Source organism: Pezoporus occidentalis, unplaced genomic scaffold (assembly GCF_034315485.1).
Source record: "Pezoporus occidentalis ecotype Australia unplaced genomic scaffold, CSIRO_AGI_Poc_V1 ctg279, whole genome shotgun sequence".
NCBI lineage: Eukaryota > Metazoa > Chordata > Aves > Psittaciformes > Psittacidae > Pezoporus > Pezoporus occidentalis.
In genome coordinates, this window is record NW_026914708.1 from 893679 (window position 1) to 914202 (window position 20524).

Consider the following 20524-nt stretch of genomic DNA (forward strand, 5'->3'; position numbering starts at 1 on the left):
GAGGAGCCCTGTGGGGTCTGGAGGCTGTAGCCAGTGGTTCCTGACACTTCGTTCTCCTCCGCAGGTCAACATCTTCCATACGGATGCTCCAACCACCGACCCCACCGGCCAGCGCTGGCCAGGACCAGCCCCTCAGCCCGAGATCCCGGCCCCCAGCGCCCCCCGGGAGACATGGGCCGGGCAGCAAGAGTTCCTGCTGTCCTGGCTGGGTACTGCGTGGGGCCGGGCAGCCTCTGGTGCTTCCCCTTCCTGTGCTGCCGCAACGGAGGAGGTGGGGAGCCCCGGGTGCTGCTCATCTCCCGGGGAGGGGGCCCGGGGGCTGCGGAGGGACAGCGCTCTCAGGACAGCAAATGGGTGCCGGTGGGATCCGGGATCTTGTGTCCCCGACCCGGCCACAATCACACCGAGAGGACCACAGGGAGATGTGCTGGAAGAGTTCAAAGCATCTTCAAGCACTGCAGGGCCAGGCCAAGGGGAATGGCTTGAACCTGCCCGAGGGGAGACTGAGCTGAGCTCTTAGGCAGAAGCTCTTCCCTGGGAGGGTGCTGAGGCGCTGGCACAGGGTGCCCAGAGAAGCTGTGGCTGCCCCATCCCTGGCAGTGTTCAAGGGCAGGTTGGACACAGGGGCTTGGAGCAAGCTGCTCTATGGAAGGGGTCCATGGCAGGGGTTGGGGCTGGATGAGCTTTAGGGTCCCTTCATCCCAACCTATTCCATGACTCTTAAGTACGGGTGATTTACGACCAACCCAAGCAGCACGGGGTCAGTTTTGGTGCTGAGGAGCTGGGTGTGATTCAGACCCCATGGAGAGGACAGCACCAGGCTGTGGCTGCTGGGGGCACAGTCCCCAGGGAGATCCCCCCCACGGGCAAGGACCAAACAGAGCCCATCAGGGAAGGGCCGGAAGCAGGAGCAGCAGCCGTGGGCTCGTAAAATAGACTACATGCTTTATTGGATTTAAAAGTTTTATGAAATGACCCCCCAAATAAAAGAACCTAAAATCCATCCTCAGGAGTTGGCAGATGCAGCAACAGTGGCCGTGCGCCGGGTCCCCAACCTCCTGCTCCAGGTCTCCGCCACCACCCGCAGCTCCAACCTGGGCCCCCCCTTGTCCCGGGGCGTCCCTCCCTTCCCGTGCACGGGAATCAGGCACTTAGTCATGGAGAGGAATTGTTCATGCCTCAAAGCAACAGTGGGATCGTCACCTACCAGCTATGGGACACGGGACACGCGCGAGCCCCCCCCCGGACAGACACGTGTCACTGTGCAGAGCAGGTCCCAGCATCCCGCCCGCCTCCTCCTCCTCCTGCATCCTCGTCGGGAAGCAGCGCAGCTCGGGATGGTTGGGATGGAGGGACAGGGACCCCCGGCCTGGTGCAGAGCTCAGGGGGTCACATCGGGCCAGGCAGCAGCCATGAGGAATGCAGGAGGCTCCGCTGGGAGCCCCGGCACTGGGATGGAGCAGGACTCATCCCTCAGGATGGGAACAGCTCTATGGATGGAGAAGCACTCATCCCTGGGGATGGAGCAGGATTCGGCCCCAGTGACGGGATCAGCCCTGGGGATAGGCTCATCCCTAGGAACAGGCTCACCCCTGCGATGGAGCTGGACCTGGCCACAGTTACTGCCCAGACCTGGGTGCTCCCCGCAGCATCCAGACCTGCGATGGGGGCCATGTGCTGAGAGAAGGGCTCAGACCAGCGGGATGTGACCCACGGAGGGAGGACGGGAGCTGCTGAGCCCCGGGGAGCAGCTTGGGACGGACCACACGACCTGCCATGGGCTGTGCCGGTGCCCAACAGCAGCAGGGCCCCCAGGCTGACCCCACGTCTGGATGGAGCCTGTCCCCAGCCAGACACTCCCGTTCCCTCCCTCCAGCCCTGCCAAATGGGGACACGGGGACAAGGGACGGCTCCTGCACCCGGGACCCCCTCCATTTGTGTGGCTGCAGCGGCTGGACCCGGCTCTGCACCCAAGGGCAGCCCTTCCCTCGCGCTCCCCATCCCCAGGGTCCCAGCGAGACGTGCGTGGTTCGGAGGAGCTCCTCAGTTCTCCTTGCAAGTGAAGATGGGGCCACGGCTCCCCCCCCGCCCCGCTCCACCGCACAGACCCTGCGGTGCTGCGGCCGCCCCGGGATGCGGGATGTGGGTCAGGGACGCGCTGCGGGCCGAGCTCCCGGGTGCACAAGTACCAGCGAGGGCAGAGCCCCCCTCGGAGGGCGTTGGACTGCTCCTGCTTACCGAGAGCGCACCCCCGGGGACCCCCGCTCCCGGCCAGGCCGCGGGGGGAAGGCCCCGGGACACGAGAACCGTTGTGATGTCCACAGGCACGTCCGGAGCGGGGAGCGGGGCCGCTCCCCCCGAGCCGCCCCCCCCCGGCCCGGGCAGGGATGGGAGCAGCGCAAGGACCAAAGAACCCAATGGAAAGGACAAAACCCGGGCTGGGACCGGGACCGGGACCGGGACCGAGCCCGGCCGCGGGCGGGCGGCGGGGGCGCGGGGGCTGAAGCCATGCACAGCAAAGCCAAGGGGCCGCAGCAGCCGGCGGCGGGGGGGGGGTCCTGGGGGGGGGGCGGCTCCGTCCTCGCTCCTCTTCTCCAAGATGAGGAAATAAATAAAGTGCGGCGGCGGCTCCGCGCGGAGGGGGGGGGGGCCGGGACCGCTCCCGCCCCAGCGCCGCCGCTGCGCGGGCCCCTCGTGCCCCCCCTGCCCTCCTCCTACTTCTTGGGCTTCTTGAAGATCTTCAGCGGGAACTTCTTCCTGCTCGGGCCCAGCTCGGCCTCGTCGCCCGTGGCGCTGCTGTCCTCGTCCCCCGCGCTCTTCTTGGCAGCCAGCTGCGGGATGCGGGTGCTCTTGGCGCTGCCGCCGCGGCAGTCAGAGGTGGGGGACGGCGTGTCGGGCTCGGTGGAGCTGGGGCTGTGCGAGCGGGAGCCCTCCGGGTGGCTGAGCCTGCCGGGCGCCGGGTGGCTCCCCTCGGCCGGCCCGCACGGCTTCTCCAGGCCGTGGTTCGCCATCAGCATCTTCTTCAGCACCAGCGGGCTCTCGGGCAGCCGCTCCGGCAGCGCCGCCGGGCCGCAGGCATCCCCCTGCCGGCTGCCGCCGTTGGGGGTGGGCGCGGCGCTGGCCGGGGGGCCGGGGACAGCCTCCTCGATGGAGCGGGTCAGCAGGTTGGGCCGGGCAGCCAGCAGCTTGGGCGCCGAGCTGGGGATGCGCTGGTGCTCGCTCAGGTGCGGGATGGAGGACTCGGAGTCGCAGCGAGTCAAGTCTCTGCGGCAGAAGAAGGTGAAGGGAAAGGACGTCAGAGCCACGGAGCCGGGGACACGGCCCCCACCCCTGCACACGCGGATGCAGCAGCCACGGGCAGTGCAGGGACACCCCTCGGGGCAGCCCCATCCCATGGGCAATGCAGGGACACCCCTTGGGGCAGCCCCATCCCATGGGCAGTGCAGGGACACCCCTCGGGGCAGCCCCGGCCCATGGGCAGTGCAGGGAACCCTCCTGAAGGCAGCCCCATCCTGTGCCGGTGGCTTGCCGTGAGCCATGGGAGCAGGATCAGGGCAGCCCACTGCTCCCACTGCCTCATCCATGGTTCTGCTGCTGTCCCAGTGCCAGGAGACTGCGTCGGGCACCCCTGGGGATGGAGGGACTCATCCAGCCCAGGACATGGGGCAAAGGGACCCCGAGCGCAGGGGGCTGCTCGCTGCCTGCACCGACCTTCGCTCATCCCATGGGGAAGCTGGAAGGAAGCACTTGGACAGGGAGGCAGAACCAGAGGGATGGAGGCAGATCCATGAGGCAGCAGCAAGCGCCCAACCCTGAGCTCACAGGTCCAAAGGCAGCGGCTGTGGCTGCAGCCACTGGGGAGCCTCACCCAGGGCTGGTTGGGTGCTGCTGGGCTGTGCTGAGCCGGCAGCTCCCTCCCATTCCCTGCGACCACTCTGGATCCTGGTGGAGCGGGGCCCTGCAGCACCAAGCATCGCAGAACCCTGACCCCGATGCTCTTCCAGCTGCAGGAGTGGGGACACCTTCCTCTGGGGCTCCTCTGCACTCCCCAGCTCACACCCATGTGTGTGTGCTGCTGCCCTGCCCCGGAGCCGCTGCCTCCCTTATTCCTGGGTGAGCCAGGCACAAACCTCTAATCCCGGCGGCAGGAATTAGAGGTCCATTGCTCCCCATGCCATGCCTGAGCCGTTGCCTGCAGACCCTCTGCTGCACAGTGGTTTGTGCCCCCCAAGCCTGGTGCCACTTGGGGTTGCAAATGGTGCTTAAGAGCATTGCCCAGTCTGGGGGGCTCCCAGGCCCTTTTGGAAGCGGAGAGTGGGAGGTAGGAGAAGGGAGAAATGGGGATTCCCACACTGCTGCTGGACCCGATGTCCCCACGGTCCCTGCTGAAATGTGGAGCTGGACCAAGAGCTCTGGCTGCCACCTACCCTAACGCTGGCCTCAAGGCTTGGGTGCCACAAGGCCACCAGCCCTGGCACTGGTAACGGGGGACCTGTCCTCTGCTTCACCCACAGCCTGTGCTGGCCAGAGGCAAGGAGTATGGAAGGGGAAAGGGGAATGGAGAGAAGAGAAACGAGGGGAAGCAGAAGGGTGGGAGGAGGGAAGGGAGGCGCTCACCGGTTCCTCGGGCCTGGCTGTTCCCAGCACATAGCCCCCCATGTGGCCAAGCCCTGGGATGTTTCACTGTGTCCTGCCTCAGCACCAAACCCACCCAGCACAGCACGAGGAGCCCCTGGATCCTCTCCTACTGCATCACCACCACCAGTAACATCAGGGTTTGGAGGCAGCACAAGAGGCAAGATGAGAGAAGCAGCTCTCGCTGCAGAGGAGGCTCCCAGGCAGGGCAGGGAGGATGCTCAGGAGGTGACAGCAGCACAACGGCACCCAATGCAACTGCACAGCACGAGGTGTGGTGAGGGGCAGGAAAGATCCTCCTCTGATCATCACCCCGGGGATGGGAACAAGGGTGGGTTTTAACCAAACCAACTGAATAAACCTGGGTCCTTGCTGAACTGCTCCGTGGGGATACATGGAGAAAAGGGGTACTGAAAACCCTGGCGGGTGGGCAGGATCCAGCGCAGGATCCGCTGAGAGAGCCCAGGAGTGGAGATGGGCTTGGAGCAAGCTGCTCTAGTGCAAGGTGGCCCTTGGAACACTCCAGGAACTGGAGGAGCTTTAAGGTCCCTTCATGCCAAACCTGGCTGGGATTCTGTGCCGGGGAGGTGCGAATCCATGGGGACACGACTCCCTGGTGCACACTGGCTTTGCTGGAGAGCAACGAGAAGGGGATACTCCTGAGCCCAGCGCTGGGACAAGAGGGAGAAAAGAACATCACCGGGACAATGCCAGTCATTCTGGGAGAGGCTCAGGGAAAAAGGGCTGGTTTTTGCCCTGGACCGGATGACCTCTGTTTGAAGGTCTCCTCCAACCCAAACATTCCAGGATTCCATCCCGCTGACTTTCACAAGGCTGGTGCTCCTGAATCCTGTGGCACACGCTCAAGAGGAAACGGTGGCCCAGGACAGAGCCAGCCTCGATGGGATCACGGGAAGGTGCCTTCAGAGGAAGCACTTCTGTGGTGCAGCAGAGCCACTGAACTCTCATCCTCCTGGAAAGCTCAGGCCAACTGAACATGGAAATACTCAGGAGCCTCACGTCGGCACGTCCCTCAATCCCAGCCACGCTGCCGCAGCGCTCATGGCTTTCTGTGTGAATGGCTGGGGACCCTGACAGTCTGAGACCAAAGCCAATGCGTTCACTACGTGAAGGCAGGATGCTCGTGCTGCTGCTGTTCTACCCGCTTCCTACTGTGCTGCTCCAGAACCTGAACCCACCGTGGCGAGAGGCCGAGGAAATGGGAATGGGCTGACTTGGCAAAGGAAAGAAGCAGAGAGCAAAGCATGGAGCAAGGGAAGACTGGCAGTGGTGGAGGAGGAAGAGAGGATAGGGCAGGAGGATGAGGGAGCGACAGAGCATTACACGTTCTGCCTCAACTCTGCAGCCCAGCGAGTGGCTTCCCCTGGTGGCTCCTCTCTACACCGCAGCGCAGGGGCTGCAGGAAAGCCCAGGGTGACTGACACGAAAGCTGGGCTTGGTCCACCAGCCTCACACAGACCTTGCTGCACGTACCATCACCTGCCTTCACCAGCAACGCCCGCAGCTGCACAGCTATAGCCTATCTGTACATATATATATATATATAAATACATATATAGGCACTAGGACAGCAAAGGCTTCCCCTATGGCAGAATCAGATTTGCCATATGGCTGTTATTCCACTGGGCTCACCCTGACACAGTCCGAGGCTTTAGAAAGGGCTTTGACATTGCAAATCCAAGATTCCACTCTGTACAGCTGTGAAAGATGCTTTCTGCTGGAGTCACTGGTAAAGGGGCTGCAGGAGACGTGGAGAGGGGCTTGGGACAAGGGCCTGGAGGGCCAGGCCAAGGGGAATGGCTTGAACCTGCCCGAGGGGAGACTGAGCTGAGCTCTTAGGCAGAAGCTCTTCCCTGTGAGGGTGCTGAGGCGCTGGCACAGGGTGCCCAGAGAAGCTGTGGCTGCCCCATCCCTGGCAGTGCTCAAGGCCAGGTTGGACACAGGGGTTTGGAGCAAGGTGCTCTATGGAAGGTGTCCATGGCAGGGGTTGGGGCTGGAGGAGCTTTAAGGTGTCTTCCAACCCAAACCATTCCATTATTCTATGCTTACTGACACTCTCCTTTTGCTTTGGCTGCCAGCTCCCATCCCGGCTGCAACAGGGCCACCGGCATGGGGATTTGGTCCTACACTCCCATCTCCATCGGGTTTATCCCCAGGAAGCAGGCTCTGGCAGCAGAAACCTCTGTGCACGCAGCAGCCTCCAACCCCTCTCCCCCTCCCAGGGACACCCAGTCCCCAGCATGAACAGCAACAGCCACACACCAGCCCTGGAAACGGGAACAGCTCTGACCTTATTTGCACCGGATCCTCTGAAGCCAATTGCAAAAGAGAAGCAAAGAGTGAGGAGTTCAGGAAAGCAACCGGCGGCCACGCGCTGGCCTTGCCTGGACAGCAGCTCCCTACCAGGGGAGCCCCGCACAGCTCGCATGGGCAGGAGCGACCCCGAGCTGAGAGCTGGGGGGGATCAGCTTGGCTGAGGGGATTTCTCTCGTGGGGTCCCACCAACACCGGCGTCTGCTGGCTACGAGAGGGGCTAAAGCGATGCAGGCGCCCCGGGCAGCGCTCCCCTCCTAGCGGGAGCCAGGGATGGGGGGGTTCCATTCTCATCCTTGCCAACGACTCCCTGGAAGCCTCTCTCAGCCTCAGCTTCCCCATCTGTTCTGCTGGCCTCTTTGGGAGGCCTTGGAGCTCGAGGGGTGCATGGAAGGGCCTCCAAGACCGGTTACATGGAAGAGAAAGAGCGAGCCATGGGCTCGTGCGGCGGCATGCCCCCGCGGCGCTGCTTCTGAGGAAGCATCTGAGCGGGATCTGCTGGCGATGCGGTTGGACAGGAAACCAAAAGCAACAAAGTAAGAAGGCATTTGGGCCCCCAGTTCTTCATTTCTGCTCCCTGAAATGAACGGGGAATGGATGAGGATGGATTTGGAGTCGTCTGTCACTGTGGAGCTGAAGCACATCACTTCTACAGGGGAAAGTTCTCACTGCAAAACCCCGCTGCTAAAGCAACAATCCTGCACCACCAGATGGTCTTTGCTATGGGAAGAGAGAGAAACCAGTCCTGCCTTCCACTGAGCCTACAGTGCCCGTGGGGAACGAGGAGATGACCTGTTAATTGTCTCCTAAGGACCTCCCAGCACCATCTGCCTTGTCAAAGGGGATCCCAAAGTCATCCCACATTTCCCTCTGCCACTCTCAGGGGACTGAGACTTTACCCTGGTCAGCGATTAAGTGTCACAGGCCCAGCTGCAAAGAGAAATGATGCTTACGCAGCTATTCCTGAAGCAGTCCCCAGCCGCACGCTGCTGGGATGAGCCTCCTTCCCACCGAGGCAGGGAGGTCGATGGCAAACAGGGAATGTGGGATGTTACCAGAAGCGTTCCCAGCTTTATCAGTCAAACCTGGCAGCTGTGCTCAAGTAGGCAGTGATTCACTTCAGTTCTAATTGCACTCCTCCTCTTAAGCCCAAACCAAACATCCCTGAATTACCCCAGACCTTGCTCTTTAACTGCTCCTTGTGGGGAAGTGCAGGAATTCCCCTGTCTCAGTATTGCAGAATCCCAATGCCTGGGGCTGAGGGATGCTCCGCTCCAAACAGCAGCTCAGCTTCGAGACACACACATTCCCAAGGGGGGAGACATCCACAACAGAGACACCAGGAGACACCTACCCCCACGGGCAGGGGTCCCTATGGATAAAAGGAATAATGGTACAGCGTGCTGGGATGAATGAAGAAGTGGTGATCGGGAATGCTGTCCTGCCTGGATAAATAAACACGAAAGGACGTTGCCCCTCTCAGCTTCCTCACTGAGGGACTTCCAGCCCTTTCCCAGAGCCTGCTCCCTAACTCTGAGGATAAGGAGAGCACTCTGAGTTTCACCAAAGACAAAGCACAGAACAGAGATGGAACAACTGAGCCACGGTCACAGGCAGCTCCCGGGAGGACGGTGGTGGGACGCTGGCACAGGGTGCCCAGAGAAGCTGTGCCTGCCCCATCCCTGGCAGTGCTCAAGGCCAGGTTGGACACAGGGGCTTGGAGCAAGCTGCTCTATGGAAGGGGTCCCTGCCCGTGGCAGGGGTTGGAGCTGGAGAAGCTTCAAGTTCCCTTCATCCCAACCCATCCCATGATTCTATGACTCCCTGAAGGCCCATCACAGCCCTTCCACTGTCTGCTGCAGCACTGACACCACACTGAGCACCCGCAACACCCTGAACCCTGTGGCTCCAACCACACAAACCCCAGACCCCACAGCTTCAAACGAAGCTCCTGCCTGGGCTCAGGCTCACACAGCGCTCTGGGGCTGGATGCATCCATGCCCCACATGCGGGGAGCACCTCCAATACTGCTGCCTGTGGACCTCATTCAGAAGAACGCCCTCAGAGCTGCCCAGGGAAGGTGATCCTCTGCTTGGGGTGCAGGACATCTGAGCTTGGGGTGCCTGCTGGAGGCCAGCTCACTGCACCCCAGTTAGACCAGACAGGAGTCCCCCGTCCACGGCCCACCCAATCATTCACCTCTCCAGTGGCAGCAGGTGAATCAGGAGAGATCAGGGATTTAGGGATGTGAACGGTTCCTACCGCACACAGGTCTCCAAGGAGCCATCGCTTGGCTGTTAGGACCAAGTTAAACCTGTGATCCAGCAATAAGAAGCTCAACTCCCCCCCCTTAGCTCCTCAGCCCAAACACAACCATGACTCATCCCCTACCAACAGTCACCCCCAACCACAAAGCTCCTGGGTGTTTTCTGCCCCCTCCTGAACACAGCACAGACTCCAACCCCTCCCTCGGCACCACCTCCCGTCTCCTGGGAGCCACCCCTCGTGTTTCCTTTGCAATTCGCTTGTGAAGACCCCAGGGGAGTCAAGGCTTCAAATAAGGTCAGTGTTTCCTTGGTCAGTTGTTACCTTGGTTCTCACAGGAGCATCCCCCCGACTGACTGAGCGGTAGCAAGTGCCCAGGAGCTCTCTTTGGCTTAGCTACAGTTAAACAGGCACTCCTCATGGGCTGTGCACCCACTGAGCTCCCAGCTAGGAGGGGATGGACCATGGAGCACTCCTTAGAGGCTCCACTGGCACGGGAGAGCGGTTGGAGAAACAAACACGGGGGTAAATCATGACATGAAGGCCCAAAAGGAAAGGGCAGAAGGAATGCGGGGGAGAGAGCACCCGAGCAAGCACCAGCTCTGAGACACAGCAGGCAAGAGGGAGCTAGAAAAGAAAGAGCAGTATACCCAGAGCTCTCAGTGCGACAGCGAACTCCAGAGGTGACATCAGGAGGGGGCAGATCAGGGATGGAGTCCGTCTGGAGGAAGTAAGAGGAGGTGGTGTGATGGTAACAGAGAGGGTGGACATGGCAAGCAGGAGCAGATGCAGTGGAGGTGGATGAGGAGGAGCAAGAGGTGGAGGAGGCGGTGGCGGCGGCAGGTGATGGGCTGGTGCCGGGCAGCTCGGAACTCAAGGACTGTCCAGAGGAGAGGCTGTGCACTCGGCGGAGGGAGACTCTGCCCGCCCGGTACTGGGCCGGCTGCCCCAGCTCATTCTGGCCTTGCACATAACTCTCTACCAACCTCTGTGATCCATGGGCGTGCTGGGGGTCCACCAGGCGCTGGCGAACTGTGCTGGGCAAGGCAGGAGCTGCAGGAGACAAAGGGGACAAGGCTGAAGGAGCTGCAAAGAGACCGTGCATCGCATCGGCGGCCACCCCACCTTGCGCTACAAGCTACAGTGCTTTGATGGCAGAAGAAGCATTAAGGTGGTGCTACTGCTTCACATGCTGGATTAATGCCCAGCGCACGGAAAACTCTGACATTCCCGACGTAGGTGCTTGCTGAACACCTTATCTGATCATCTTGCTCCGAGCAGAAAGTGGCTGCATGATTCATCCTGCCCAAGTTGACATCAGAGCTACCACCCAGGCTCCCTTCAGAGCACACTTGAAGTTGGTACTTTCAGGGCATGATTCATCCCACCCAAACACAGACATTGAAACCCTTTGGATGCTTCATGCCTTGGTAGTGCCCGGAGAAGCTGTGGCTGCCCCATCCCTGGCAGTGCTCAAGGCCAGGTTGGACACAGGTGCTTGGATCAAGCTGCTCCAGTGGAAGGGGTCCCTCCCCGTGGCAGGGATTGGGACTGGAGGAGCTTTAAGGTCCCTTCAACCTAAACCCTTCTGTGATGCTCTGGCCACAATGATCTTTCAGGCCACCCAGTCCTACCTGCCCAGTAACGCAGGTCAGGGACCTGAGCCTGTTCCCTACCCCACCTCTGCACAGCACCTACACACGGAGCTGGAGCCAGGGTCTGCCTGCAGGGAGGCAGAGGGAGGCTCCTTCCCTGCATGGCCATTTCTGCTGCTCATCTCCATCAGCAGAGCATCGCAGATGGAAAACCAAGGATCCAAGGGGCTGCATCTCCACCCTGCACACAACCAGAGGGGTCCTATTTAACCCATTAGCTGTGATTTCCATACAAGACATTCCATCCTTGGCAGGAGATAAGGTGTTCAGGATTTCTTATATACATAACGAATGGATGTACAAATGGGTTAAAAAGGTGAAGAGAGGAAAGCTGAGAATGGAGTGGAAAGAGAGCTCCTTTGGGAATCAAAGAACCAGCAAATCACTGCTATAAACCCCGACAGCTGGAACACACATCTGCAGCTCAGCTGACCTCAACCGTCACAGTGAGGGATCCCAGCTGGGCTCTATTTCAGGTGGAAGAAGGGATGAGCAGGAATAACTGGGGCAGCTTTGGTGCTGGCACATCCCTGGGGTGAATCACAGTTCCCCTCACAAGGTCCCACCACCCAGGTTTGCTGCTCCCCACTTTACTGCACTGTCCATGGGGAAGCCTCCCCTGGAGCTCCTGACATCACCCACATTACGGTTCGAGAGGTTTCTTTCTCTTAAGAGCTGCAGAGCTGAATTAAGTAAAATCAAGTCACACGGAGTCAAGGTGGGAACAAAACCTCCTGCTCTGGTGGGGGCTGCAGGAAACTGCTCCTGTGGATGGGCAGGGACCTGGGGCTGTTGGGAGTGAGGCCAGAGGAGGGCACGGAGCTGCTGCGAGGGCTGGAGCAGCTCTGCTCTGGAGCCAGGCTGAGAGAGCTGGGCTGGGGCAGCCTGGAGAAGAGAAGGCTCCTGAAGGGGAGACCTGAGAGCAGCTCCAGTGCCTGAAGGGGCTGCAGGAAAGCTGGAGAGGGGCTTGGGACAAGGGCCTGTAGGGACAGGCCAAGGGGAATGGCTTTAACCTGCCCGAGGGGAGACTGAGCTGAGCTCTTAGGCAGAAGCTCTTCCCTGGGAGGGTGCTGAGGCGCTGGCACAGGGTGCCCAGAGAAGCTGTGGCTGCCCCATCCCTGGCAGTGCTCAAGGCCAGGTTGGACACAGGGGCTTGGAGCAAGCTGCTCTATGGAAGGGGTCCCTGCCCGTGGCAGGGGTTGGGGCTGGATGGGCTTTAAGGTCCCTTCCAACCCATTCTGTGGAAACCAGAGGCTGTTCCAGCTCCTGTTGTTCCTGTGCAGCAGCAATGAGCACTGACAGGGATCCAGCTTTGCAGGATAACTGGGGGGTTCTGTTCCAGGTTTCTCCTTCTCTTGGGCCATGCTTTTCCCTGTAGAGGGTTTGTTTTCTCCCTGCTGTTCATTCCTCATCTACCAACTCAACACCTCACCCCTTCGTGCTCTCCTTTTTCACCACATACCCTATGATAAGCTCAGGACTGAAGCCACAGCAGCCCTTCACTTCCCTCAAGCATCACCTCCCTCCAGGCACTGGAGGTTTTATCCACATTAGCCGAACACCCTGCTCTTCATCGTGAGGAAGAGCATGACCTGCCCTGCTGCTGCATGTGCTCATCCTCCTCCATCCACAGTAGCCAGCATTTGGCATCACTCTATGAAGGGGAGGCTTCCAGCCAAAACCAGGAGGCTCAGGGTCTCAGAGCTGCGCATGTCATCCCCATGGCCCAGCATGGGGCACAGGGGGACAAATTAGCACACAGCTGGCATTCCTCAGTTAATTTAAGGATCCCAAGGGAAGAAAGGCACTGTGATCCACAGCAGCCCCATGGGATGGACCAGGATCAGCCTTGGCTGGCAGTGGAGTGGCCGGAGAAGGAGGTGGGATGGGAAAGGGGACAGTACCACCTCCTCCCAGCCCAGCCTGAATCCTTCATCTCCACCTCAGGACTAAAACCAAGGGAAACCAAGGCTCCAGACTTCCTACTGGATTGTTTTGAACAGCAAACCCAAGAGCACGTGAGAACTACAGCGAACTGTGATTCTTCTTCATCCCACCAGACTCTTCCCCGGGGTTAGTCGAGATGCTGAGGGCTCAGTGAAGAGAGGTACAGCCATTAGTTCAGCCGTGCCATAAAGTTGGAAAACTGGTGTATGTATTTTAGTCCAGAAAAAGGGCAGAACCAAACCAAATGAAGATATAACTGAAGAGAACCAAACCAGGGTATTTCCAGAGGGACTGTTCCTCCGAGGACAGAGACGAGCGGTCACTGAACCTGCGCCCGAAAAGCCAGGCTGCATCTGGGATGGGCCAGCAGGAGAGAGAACAGGGATTTACCAGGAGAACCACCACGGGCAGTGAGCAGCACCCTGACAGGGCTGGGCAGGAGAACCCCCCCGCTTCAATCCTGAACCAGTCTGGGTACAGCAAGAGGGAAAAACCCGCCAGGGAAAGGCCACCGCTCCCTCGCGTTGGGAATGCGGTGCCCAGCGCTGGCTCCACACAGTTATTCCTGCAGGGATGTGGATGGGCACTGTGGAAGGGAGGGGGGATGCAGGCAGCAGCCAGGCTGCCAGCCCCTGCACTGACAGAACTGCTGCAAAGCTCTCACTTGAGGTGTCCTGAGCACAGCGTGAAGAAGCTGAGGCTTCAGACCTGGGAGGCAGCCTCACGCCTCGTGCAGCTCCCATCCTCTGTGCTTTGGGTGCTCCTTAGGATGTTCCTTCAGACACCCCTCCCTCAGCTGCACCTTGCAAGTGTTTTAGAGAGCTGCCTACCATGGTTTCTAATGGCAAGTGCCAATCACAGGGACTAACAGGATACGGTTATGTGTTTGAGGCTTTAAACATTCCCTATGCACAGCCAACCCCATAAATCCCCAACCCCTCGTGTTTGCTAGGCTCTGGAACACACAGATACCCCTGTTCCTCCTGCCTTAACATCCTGCAGACACCCCAGGTTCTCAGAGCTCTGCCTTCATCCCCCCATCACCCTGAGCCAACCATGGCATTCACCTCCAGACCTTCAGAGCATCTACCCAAAGCCTAATGGCATGGACAGACATGGCCTGCAGCACAGATGCCAACCCCAAGGCTCTTCATTTCCTCCCCCCAATTTCTACCCAGTTACACAGACCTGGTTTTGATGAAGCCTGGAAGAAGCCTTCCATTGCCTAAACAAGCTCCAAGAAACCTGGAGAGGGGCTTGGGACAAGGGCCTGTAGGGACAGGCCAAGGGAATGGCTTTAACCTGCCCCAGGGGAGACTGAGCTGAGCTCTTAGGCAGAAGCTCTTCCCTGGGAGGGTGCTGAGGCGCTGGCACAGGGTGCCCAGAGAAGCTGTGGCTGCCCCATCCCTGGCAGTGCTCAAGGCCAAGTTGGACACAGGGGCTTGGAGCAAGCTGCTCTATGGAAGGGGTCCCTGCCCGTGGCAGGGGTTGGAGCTGGAGGGGCTTTAAGGTCCCCTCCACCCACACCAGTCCGGGATTATGATACCTGACCCTTAACCACCAACAATTGGGCCTGGGTCACTCAAAATCCATCTCGGATACCTCAGCTCCCCCTAGCACACATGAGCTGCTGTTCCAGGCCTGCCCCACGCTGCAGCACCCAGCACCCGCAGAGCCCCAGGCCGAGCGCACAGGACTACGTACATTGTATGGACATGGGAGACACGATCTCTTCGTCCAGGTCATCCACGTCGTCAGTCATGATGAAGTGCGAGGGGTTGGGCCGGGGGGTGCCCATCCAGCTGGGGTCGATGTTGAGGGCTGATGCCAGGCTGTGGATCCCCGGGTTGTTGACGATCTGGAAGCCACAGAGCAGCTCAATCTGCTGCCAGCGATGCAGGCGCTCCCGCAGCGCCGCCGTCACCTCGCTCAGCGCTTGCCTGGAAGCAGGGGGCACACAGGGAAATGTGGGCAATGAAAGACAAACACACCTCGAAGTGCCCAAGCAGAGTCCAGAGGGTCAGCTCTGGATCCCGGTGCCTGAGACATCTCCCATTCCACCTCCAGGATTCTACACACCACGGGGTAAACAGACATCCCAGGGTAAAGGGTTAAGAATCCCAGCACATCCCGAATCCTTCTGACAGTTTGAATTACTCTTGCTAACTGTGACTGCTGGTTTGACCCAATTTAAAGGTTATTGGTTAAAAGCAGCAAGTCCAACCCCAGCTCAGCCAACAGGACACAAGTGCAGCAAAATGAGACCAGGAGCACTGGAGGCTACAGCACGCTCACATCTGTGAGAGGAGAGAGGAGAGGGGAGCAGGGATAAGGGATTCAGCAGGCACTCACTTTGCAGTCAGGATTTTATGGTCGACATCATCCAGAGAGGAGCTGTGAGCAACGTGGAACGTTCCAAACAGGGTGTTTCGCTTCTTCTTGATTTTTTCAGCCTGCAACATCAACAGAAGGAGGTCACAGGAAGAAGAGGACCTCAGGTGGCCTCCAAGCCAAGAACGTCCTGGATGGGGGAGCCAGAAATAGGCCCCGCAGCTGTCTGCACACGTGTGAATAGTGTGAATTGTGGTTCACCGAGGGATGTTATCCCTCCTCCCGCAGCCGGTGAGGGATTGCAGCAGCCAGGAAGCAGCTGGGGGCTCCTGCTCCTCCTGGTCCTTCTCCCGATTTCCCAACACTCAGTTCAGTTCCTCCAGCGAAGGGCTCTGATGGAGCTTGTTCTGGCTTTCCCAGGACCAAACTACCAAACACAGTTAATGCCCTGGGGCTGTTGCTTTGGGGAAGCAGTTTTTAGTTTGAGGTTGGTTTTCTTCCCCTTTGTGGAAAAGTCTCCCCTTTAAAGGGGTGTGAAATCAAAGCGGAGTGGGATTTAGCTTCACAGATCTAGTGGCCTTATCCTGAAACTCAGACAGACCAAGGACATGGACAGGAGAACTGGGACAGCAGAGGGAAAAGCACTGAAAAGTTAGTGTGGTTGTGAGAAGCACGTACCAAGGAAGGGGTTTTACACTCTGCCAGCTCCGGCTGCCGTGTGTGTCCACAGACACAAACGTGTTACAACAGCAGCCCTGCACCTCGGAGCTTTCTGGTTGCCACAGCACATTTGAACCAGCTGGGAAAGCAGAAATGATTCATCTCCACAGATCATATCCATGTTCAACATGGTGTTGCCTGGGCACGTAAATGACCGAAAGCAGGGATTATGCTTAATAGGTGCAAACCCTTCTGCTTACTAACGACCCACAGGGCTGTCACACGGGCAGAGATCCCGTTTCTGCACCTTCCCTGGGCTGCAGCACACTGAGGACGTGGTAACGCAGGCCATGGGCATGCCCTGGCCAGGCCGTGGCTCAGCACCATCCTGGCAGTGCTCAAGGCCAGGCTGGACGACACGGTCTAGTGTGGGGCGTCCCTGCCCATGGCAGGGGGTTGGAACTGGGTGCCCTTAAGGTCCCTTCCAAAACAAACCACTCTGGGATTCTATGATTAAAACGGCAATGAAGAAGGTGCAGAGCAGCCAACTGTGCCAGCTGCACTCCCAACCCACGCTGTGGACGGGGATGCTCTCACCCCTTCCTTGGCCACCAGCAGCTGCTTCTCGGCGTTCTGCTTCTTGATGTTGTAGTACTGGACCTCCACCTCGTGCGTCAGCTGCAGCCACTTCTGCAGGGCCTCGGGCGCAGCCCAGCTGCAGTGCGACTCCAGCTCCTTCTCGGCGTTCTTGAGCGCCATGCGGACCTGCGGGACAAGCAGCCCTGCACTGCAGCAGCGGAGGGCACCCCAGCCCCGGCAGCATCACCCCCGGCGCCCGCGCCCAGCCCAGCCCCTGTCAGACAGCGGCAGAAGAGGAAGGCTCTGCAGGGCTCATCTCGCTCAGCACAGGAGCAGAAGTTGCTTGGAGAGGTGGTGGGCAAGGGAGAGGGAGCGCGGCAGCGTGGCCATCGACAGGCAACAGCCTCCTGGTACCTGCTGGGGCTGCAGGGAACCTGGAGAGGGGCTTGGGACAAGGGCCTGTAGGGCCAGGCCAAGGGGAATGGCTTTAACCTGTCAGAGGGGGACTGAGATGAGCTCTTAGGCAGAAGCTCTTCCCTGGGAGGGTGCTGAGGCGCTGGCACAGGGTGCCCAGAGAAGCTGTGGCTGCCCCATCCCTGGCAGTGCTCAAGGGCAGGTTGGACACAGGGGCTTGGAGCAAGCTGCTCCAGTGGAAGGGGTCCCTGCCAGTGGCAGGGGTTGGGAATGGAGGAGCTTTAAGGTCCCCTCCAACCCCTTCCATGTTTGTGTTACTCTCCTCCCTCGCAGCTCAGCCTCCTCCACACACTTCCTGCATCTTGCTGCAGAAAGGAGCCATTACAAAACCAGAAGCTGGTGACAAGCAAGTCTGAGAGACCCAAACCTCACACAGAGCATTCAGTGCTAGCACCCAGAACACTTCTCTGCCATTGCACAGACGCAGAGAGACTTCAGCAGCCTGACACAAGCCCTGCAGGTGTAATTTCCAGGGAGCCACAGGTACCAGCTTACACACAGATCCTGTGAAGTCCCGTTCTGGATGGATCCTGGAGGACATTTGCAAGATCCATCAAGAAGGAGCAAGGAGGCACCACACAGGAGAGGTCAACTGCTTATATCCCTTAGGTGTGATGTGGTCCTGCTGAGCACAACATGGCCTAAATCACTGGCACAGAATACCTGACCCCAGGCAGGTCTGCTTCTATCCCTCTGACACCAGCAGCGCCGCTCCTACCTCAGGCAGAAGTGACCACGATCCACATGCATCCGGCATTTAGGAATATGGAGAATGAGGAAATGGGACACGAGGGACGTGGGGCAGAGGAGTGCTCAGACCTTGTCAGGAATGTTTCTGGGCACTGGTGGAAAAGGGCAGTGGTGCAGAACAACAGCCAAGGAGCAGTGGCCAAAACAACCCCCTTGGTTCCGCAGGGAACCAACGCAGGCAGGAGTTACTTTGTGAGGCCACGTTCTCCTGTGAAGATTCCCAAGATCCCACTTTGATCAGAACACTTTATAGGGCAAGGAATGACCTCTGGGGCTGCCGCCCTGGCTGGGGTCATGGTCTGGGGGAGGATGAGCTAGTGAGGAGAGAGGATCAGTTCGAACAACCCTCTATGGGAGAGTCCCATCCCAGAAACACACTGCAGCTCCAGCTCATCCCCCCGGCTCCAGCAGGAGCTCCCAGCCCCTCCCAGTATCGCTTTAGTGCTAAGAACCATCTGCTGCAAAAGGGGGTCTCGGTTTAATATTCCCTGGACCCAACAATATCTTAAGTGGGATGAGGTTTCTGGTCAGTGGGAGTGACTGGTTAATGCTGGTGGTGGTCTACAGCTCACTGGGACGGTGATCATGTTATAGGCACACAGTGTGGGTCAGCTGGGTAAAACCAATACTCACCCTGGCAATGCATCCCTCCCGCAGGCCTCTAAGAAACAACAGAGCAGTTGAGTCACCGCCGCTCCCCGGGTGTCTCACCAAACGTAAGAGGAGGGGAGGTGGGATGGTGAGGAGCAGACTGGGTACGAGGGCCTGGCGCTACAAGAGGAAGGCTGCACACCCCTCTTTAGCGGCCCAAACCAAAGTGCCTGGATTTCTGTTTGTGTGAGTATGGACGTCCCGCTGTGTGTCCTGAAACGGGGCTCGGGGGGGAGGCTGGATGAGCAGTTAGGAGGATGCCCCATCCCTGGCAGTGCTCAAGGCCAGGTTGGACACAGGGGCTTGGAGCAAGCTGCTCCAGTGGAAGGGGTTGGAGCTGGAGGAGCCTTAAGGTCCCTTTCAACACAAACCAGTCCAGGATTCTGTGATCACCAGAGCAAAGCTGGTCCCAGGCACCTGTGGATCTCTGGGCTGTTGATATTCCAAGCAGGAAGGGAACTTTCTGTGTGCAAACTGAGCACACCTGGGCTACACTGCCCCGTGGTTCCTGGTGACCTGATGGCCCAGGACACTTCTTCCTCCGCTGTCAGTGGAACCCCTCAATTCCTGTTGTGTTTTCTTCCCCATCCTCCATGGTGGCAATGAAAGACTGGACCTGGTCAGGCTGGGGATGTGCTGATGGCCTCGGAATTCCCAAGGCACTTGCTTGGCTCATGCAATTCCAGCTCACACCAGCTCAGGTTGAACTGATCTATAAATTACAGTCAGGCCAGAGCTGTCCCTCAGGGCAGCAGGAAGCAGCCACTGGATTTGTGGCGTTGGGCAAAGGGAATTCCCAGATGCTCACTCTCTGCCCTCTGTTACTGCAGATGCCATGAGCACCATCCTTGATTTCCGTTATTCCCCCACAACCTTTGCTGAAGGTCTGAGGGTTTGAGCCTACAATGAACTATTTCACAAATGCTCTGTGTATCCTTCTGGACCCAGTGTGTTTCGTTGTGCCCAGCAGCAGCCTTAGACACAATATTCCAGACCTACATTAGGATGTATAAGCTGGGGACATGTTTGTCCTGCTCATCTAAACATAAAACTAGTGGATTTGAGAACTGCATCCCAACTCTAACTTTGCTGTATTCTCATCTAGTGCTGACTTTCCTTGGAAGCAAATCTGCCTCTCACACCTCTCTGATCCATCAGAAAACACGTTAAGCACAAGCAAAGTCACCACAAATCTCTGCTAAACCCATGAAGAGATACAGAAGAAAGGGCTCAGGGCTGGGAGTGGGAGTTAGAAGTCACCCGAGGGTGCAGCCCCGGGTCAGGTTCAAGGCCCTTGCTGTGGGACAGGACGGGATGCTGCGTGGCCGCAGCCCGTTGCTCCAGACCCCAGCACACAGCAGCGTGGTTACAGAGTGCAGGGGAGGGGAAGACACCCTCAGATCCCTGCCTCCACGCAGGGCAGTGGCAAAGCGACGAGGCAGAGCAGGGTAAGCAGAGCAGCCCTGGGCTCCTCGGGGAGGAGGCAGGGCGAGGAGCCGCTCCTGCTGCCTTACCTGCTCCAGCTCCTGCTCCGCGTACTTCTGCCGGCTGAGCTCGTTCTCGGTGCCCTCGCGCAGCTCCCGCAGCCGATGGGCCTCCTGCTTGGCGATGCTGATCTCGTCCTGCAGCTTCTTCTCCAGGTGCACCTTCTCCACCTCCACGGAGCGGTGCTCCTCCTGCGCCTTCTGCAGCCTGCAGGACAGCAGAGCCCCGCGCTGGCTGCGCCGCTGGCACAGGCACAGGCGCAGGAGGCCACCGCGCGAGGGCTGCCCGGCCACCACCTCCCCAGCCCCGCGCCGAGCGACCCTGGGCTAGGATCACAGGGGTCTCTGTGGGGAACGTCAAGGAGAAAGCTCCCCATGGCCAGGGTGAAACCAAATCACCTCCGGAGTCACAGGTTCAGTTATCAAACACACAGCAGGAACTGCCTTCGTTTTCCAAAGTGGTCCCAGGATTCCCACTAAGCCTCAAATTAACTTCAATTTTCAGTGTTTTTACAAACTGAGGAGCTTTGCTTTAATGAATCAAAAAAGGAAGATCTGCCTCAGCCGGTCTAACCAGCCAGATGGGATGTTCTCCTTGCAAGAGCCTTCAAACAGAGACATGTCTTAATCTTGCCTGGAAGTTATTCTTTTTCCTCATAACACAATGAAATCGGTAGGAATTATATATATGGCAACAAGAAGTACTAACATGGTCCTTGTACCCATTCAGCAAGGTTCAACCATTGAAGCTGGAAAGCT

At 58.9% G+C, this 20524-nt stretch overlaps 1 protein-coding gene and 1 long non-coding RNA gene across 9 annotated transcripts in view; both read right to left on the bottom strand.

Annotated features, from left to right (window-relative positions):
- Positions 1 to 2678: 2678 nt before the first annotated feature.
- The window catches only part of STIM1 (stromal interaction molecule 1), a 63183-nt gene continuing 45337 nt past the window's right edge, over positions 2679 to 20524 (bottom strand). For 2 of the 8 annotated variants that reach the window (XM_062625275.1, XM_062625274.1), the window contains exons 7-12: positions 19796 to 19973; positions 16425 to 16592; positions 15189 to 15289; positions 14541 to 14776; positions 9885 to 10287; positions 2679 to 3264 (exon numbers count right to left, since the gene is read on the bottom strand). In XM_062625275.1, coding sequence (XP_062481259.1) covers positions 2715 to 3264; positions 9885 to 10287; positions 14541 to 14776; positions 15189 to 15289; positions 16425 to 16592; positions 19796 to 19973 — 1636 coding nt within the window. In that variant the 3' untranslated portion in view covers positions 2679 to 2714. Of the gene's footprint in view, positions 3265 to 6946; positions 6966 to 9884; positions 10288 to 13108; positions 13190 to 14540; positions 14777 to 15188; positions 15290 to 16424; positions 16593 to 19795; positions 19974 to 20524 lie in introns of all 8 variants that reach the window. The other 6 variants (XM_062625278.1, XM_062625277.1, XM_062625279.1 and 3 more) reach the window with 5 other exon arrangements.
- LOC134167054 (uncharacterized) lies at positions 17765 to 19173 on the bottom strand. Its single transcript, XR_009966056.1, has 3 exons — positions 18766 to 19173; positions 18264 to 18291; positions 17765 to 17944 (listed from the first exon to the last, which is right to left on the bottom strand). It is a non-coding gene; the product is annotated as an uncharacterized LOC134167054 (long non-coding RNA).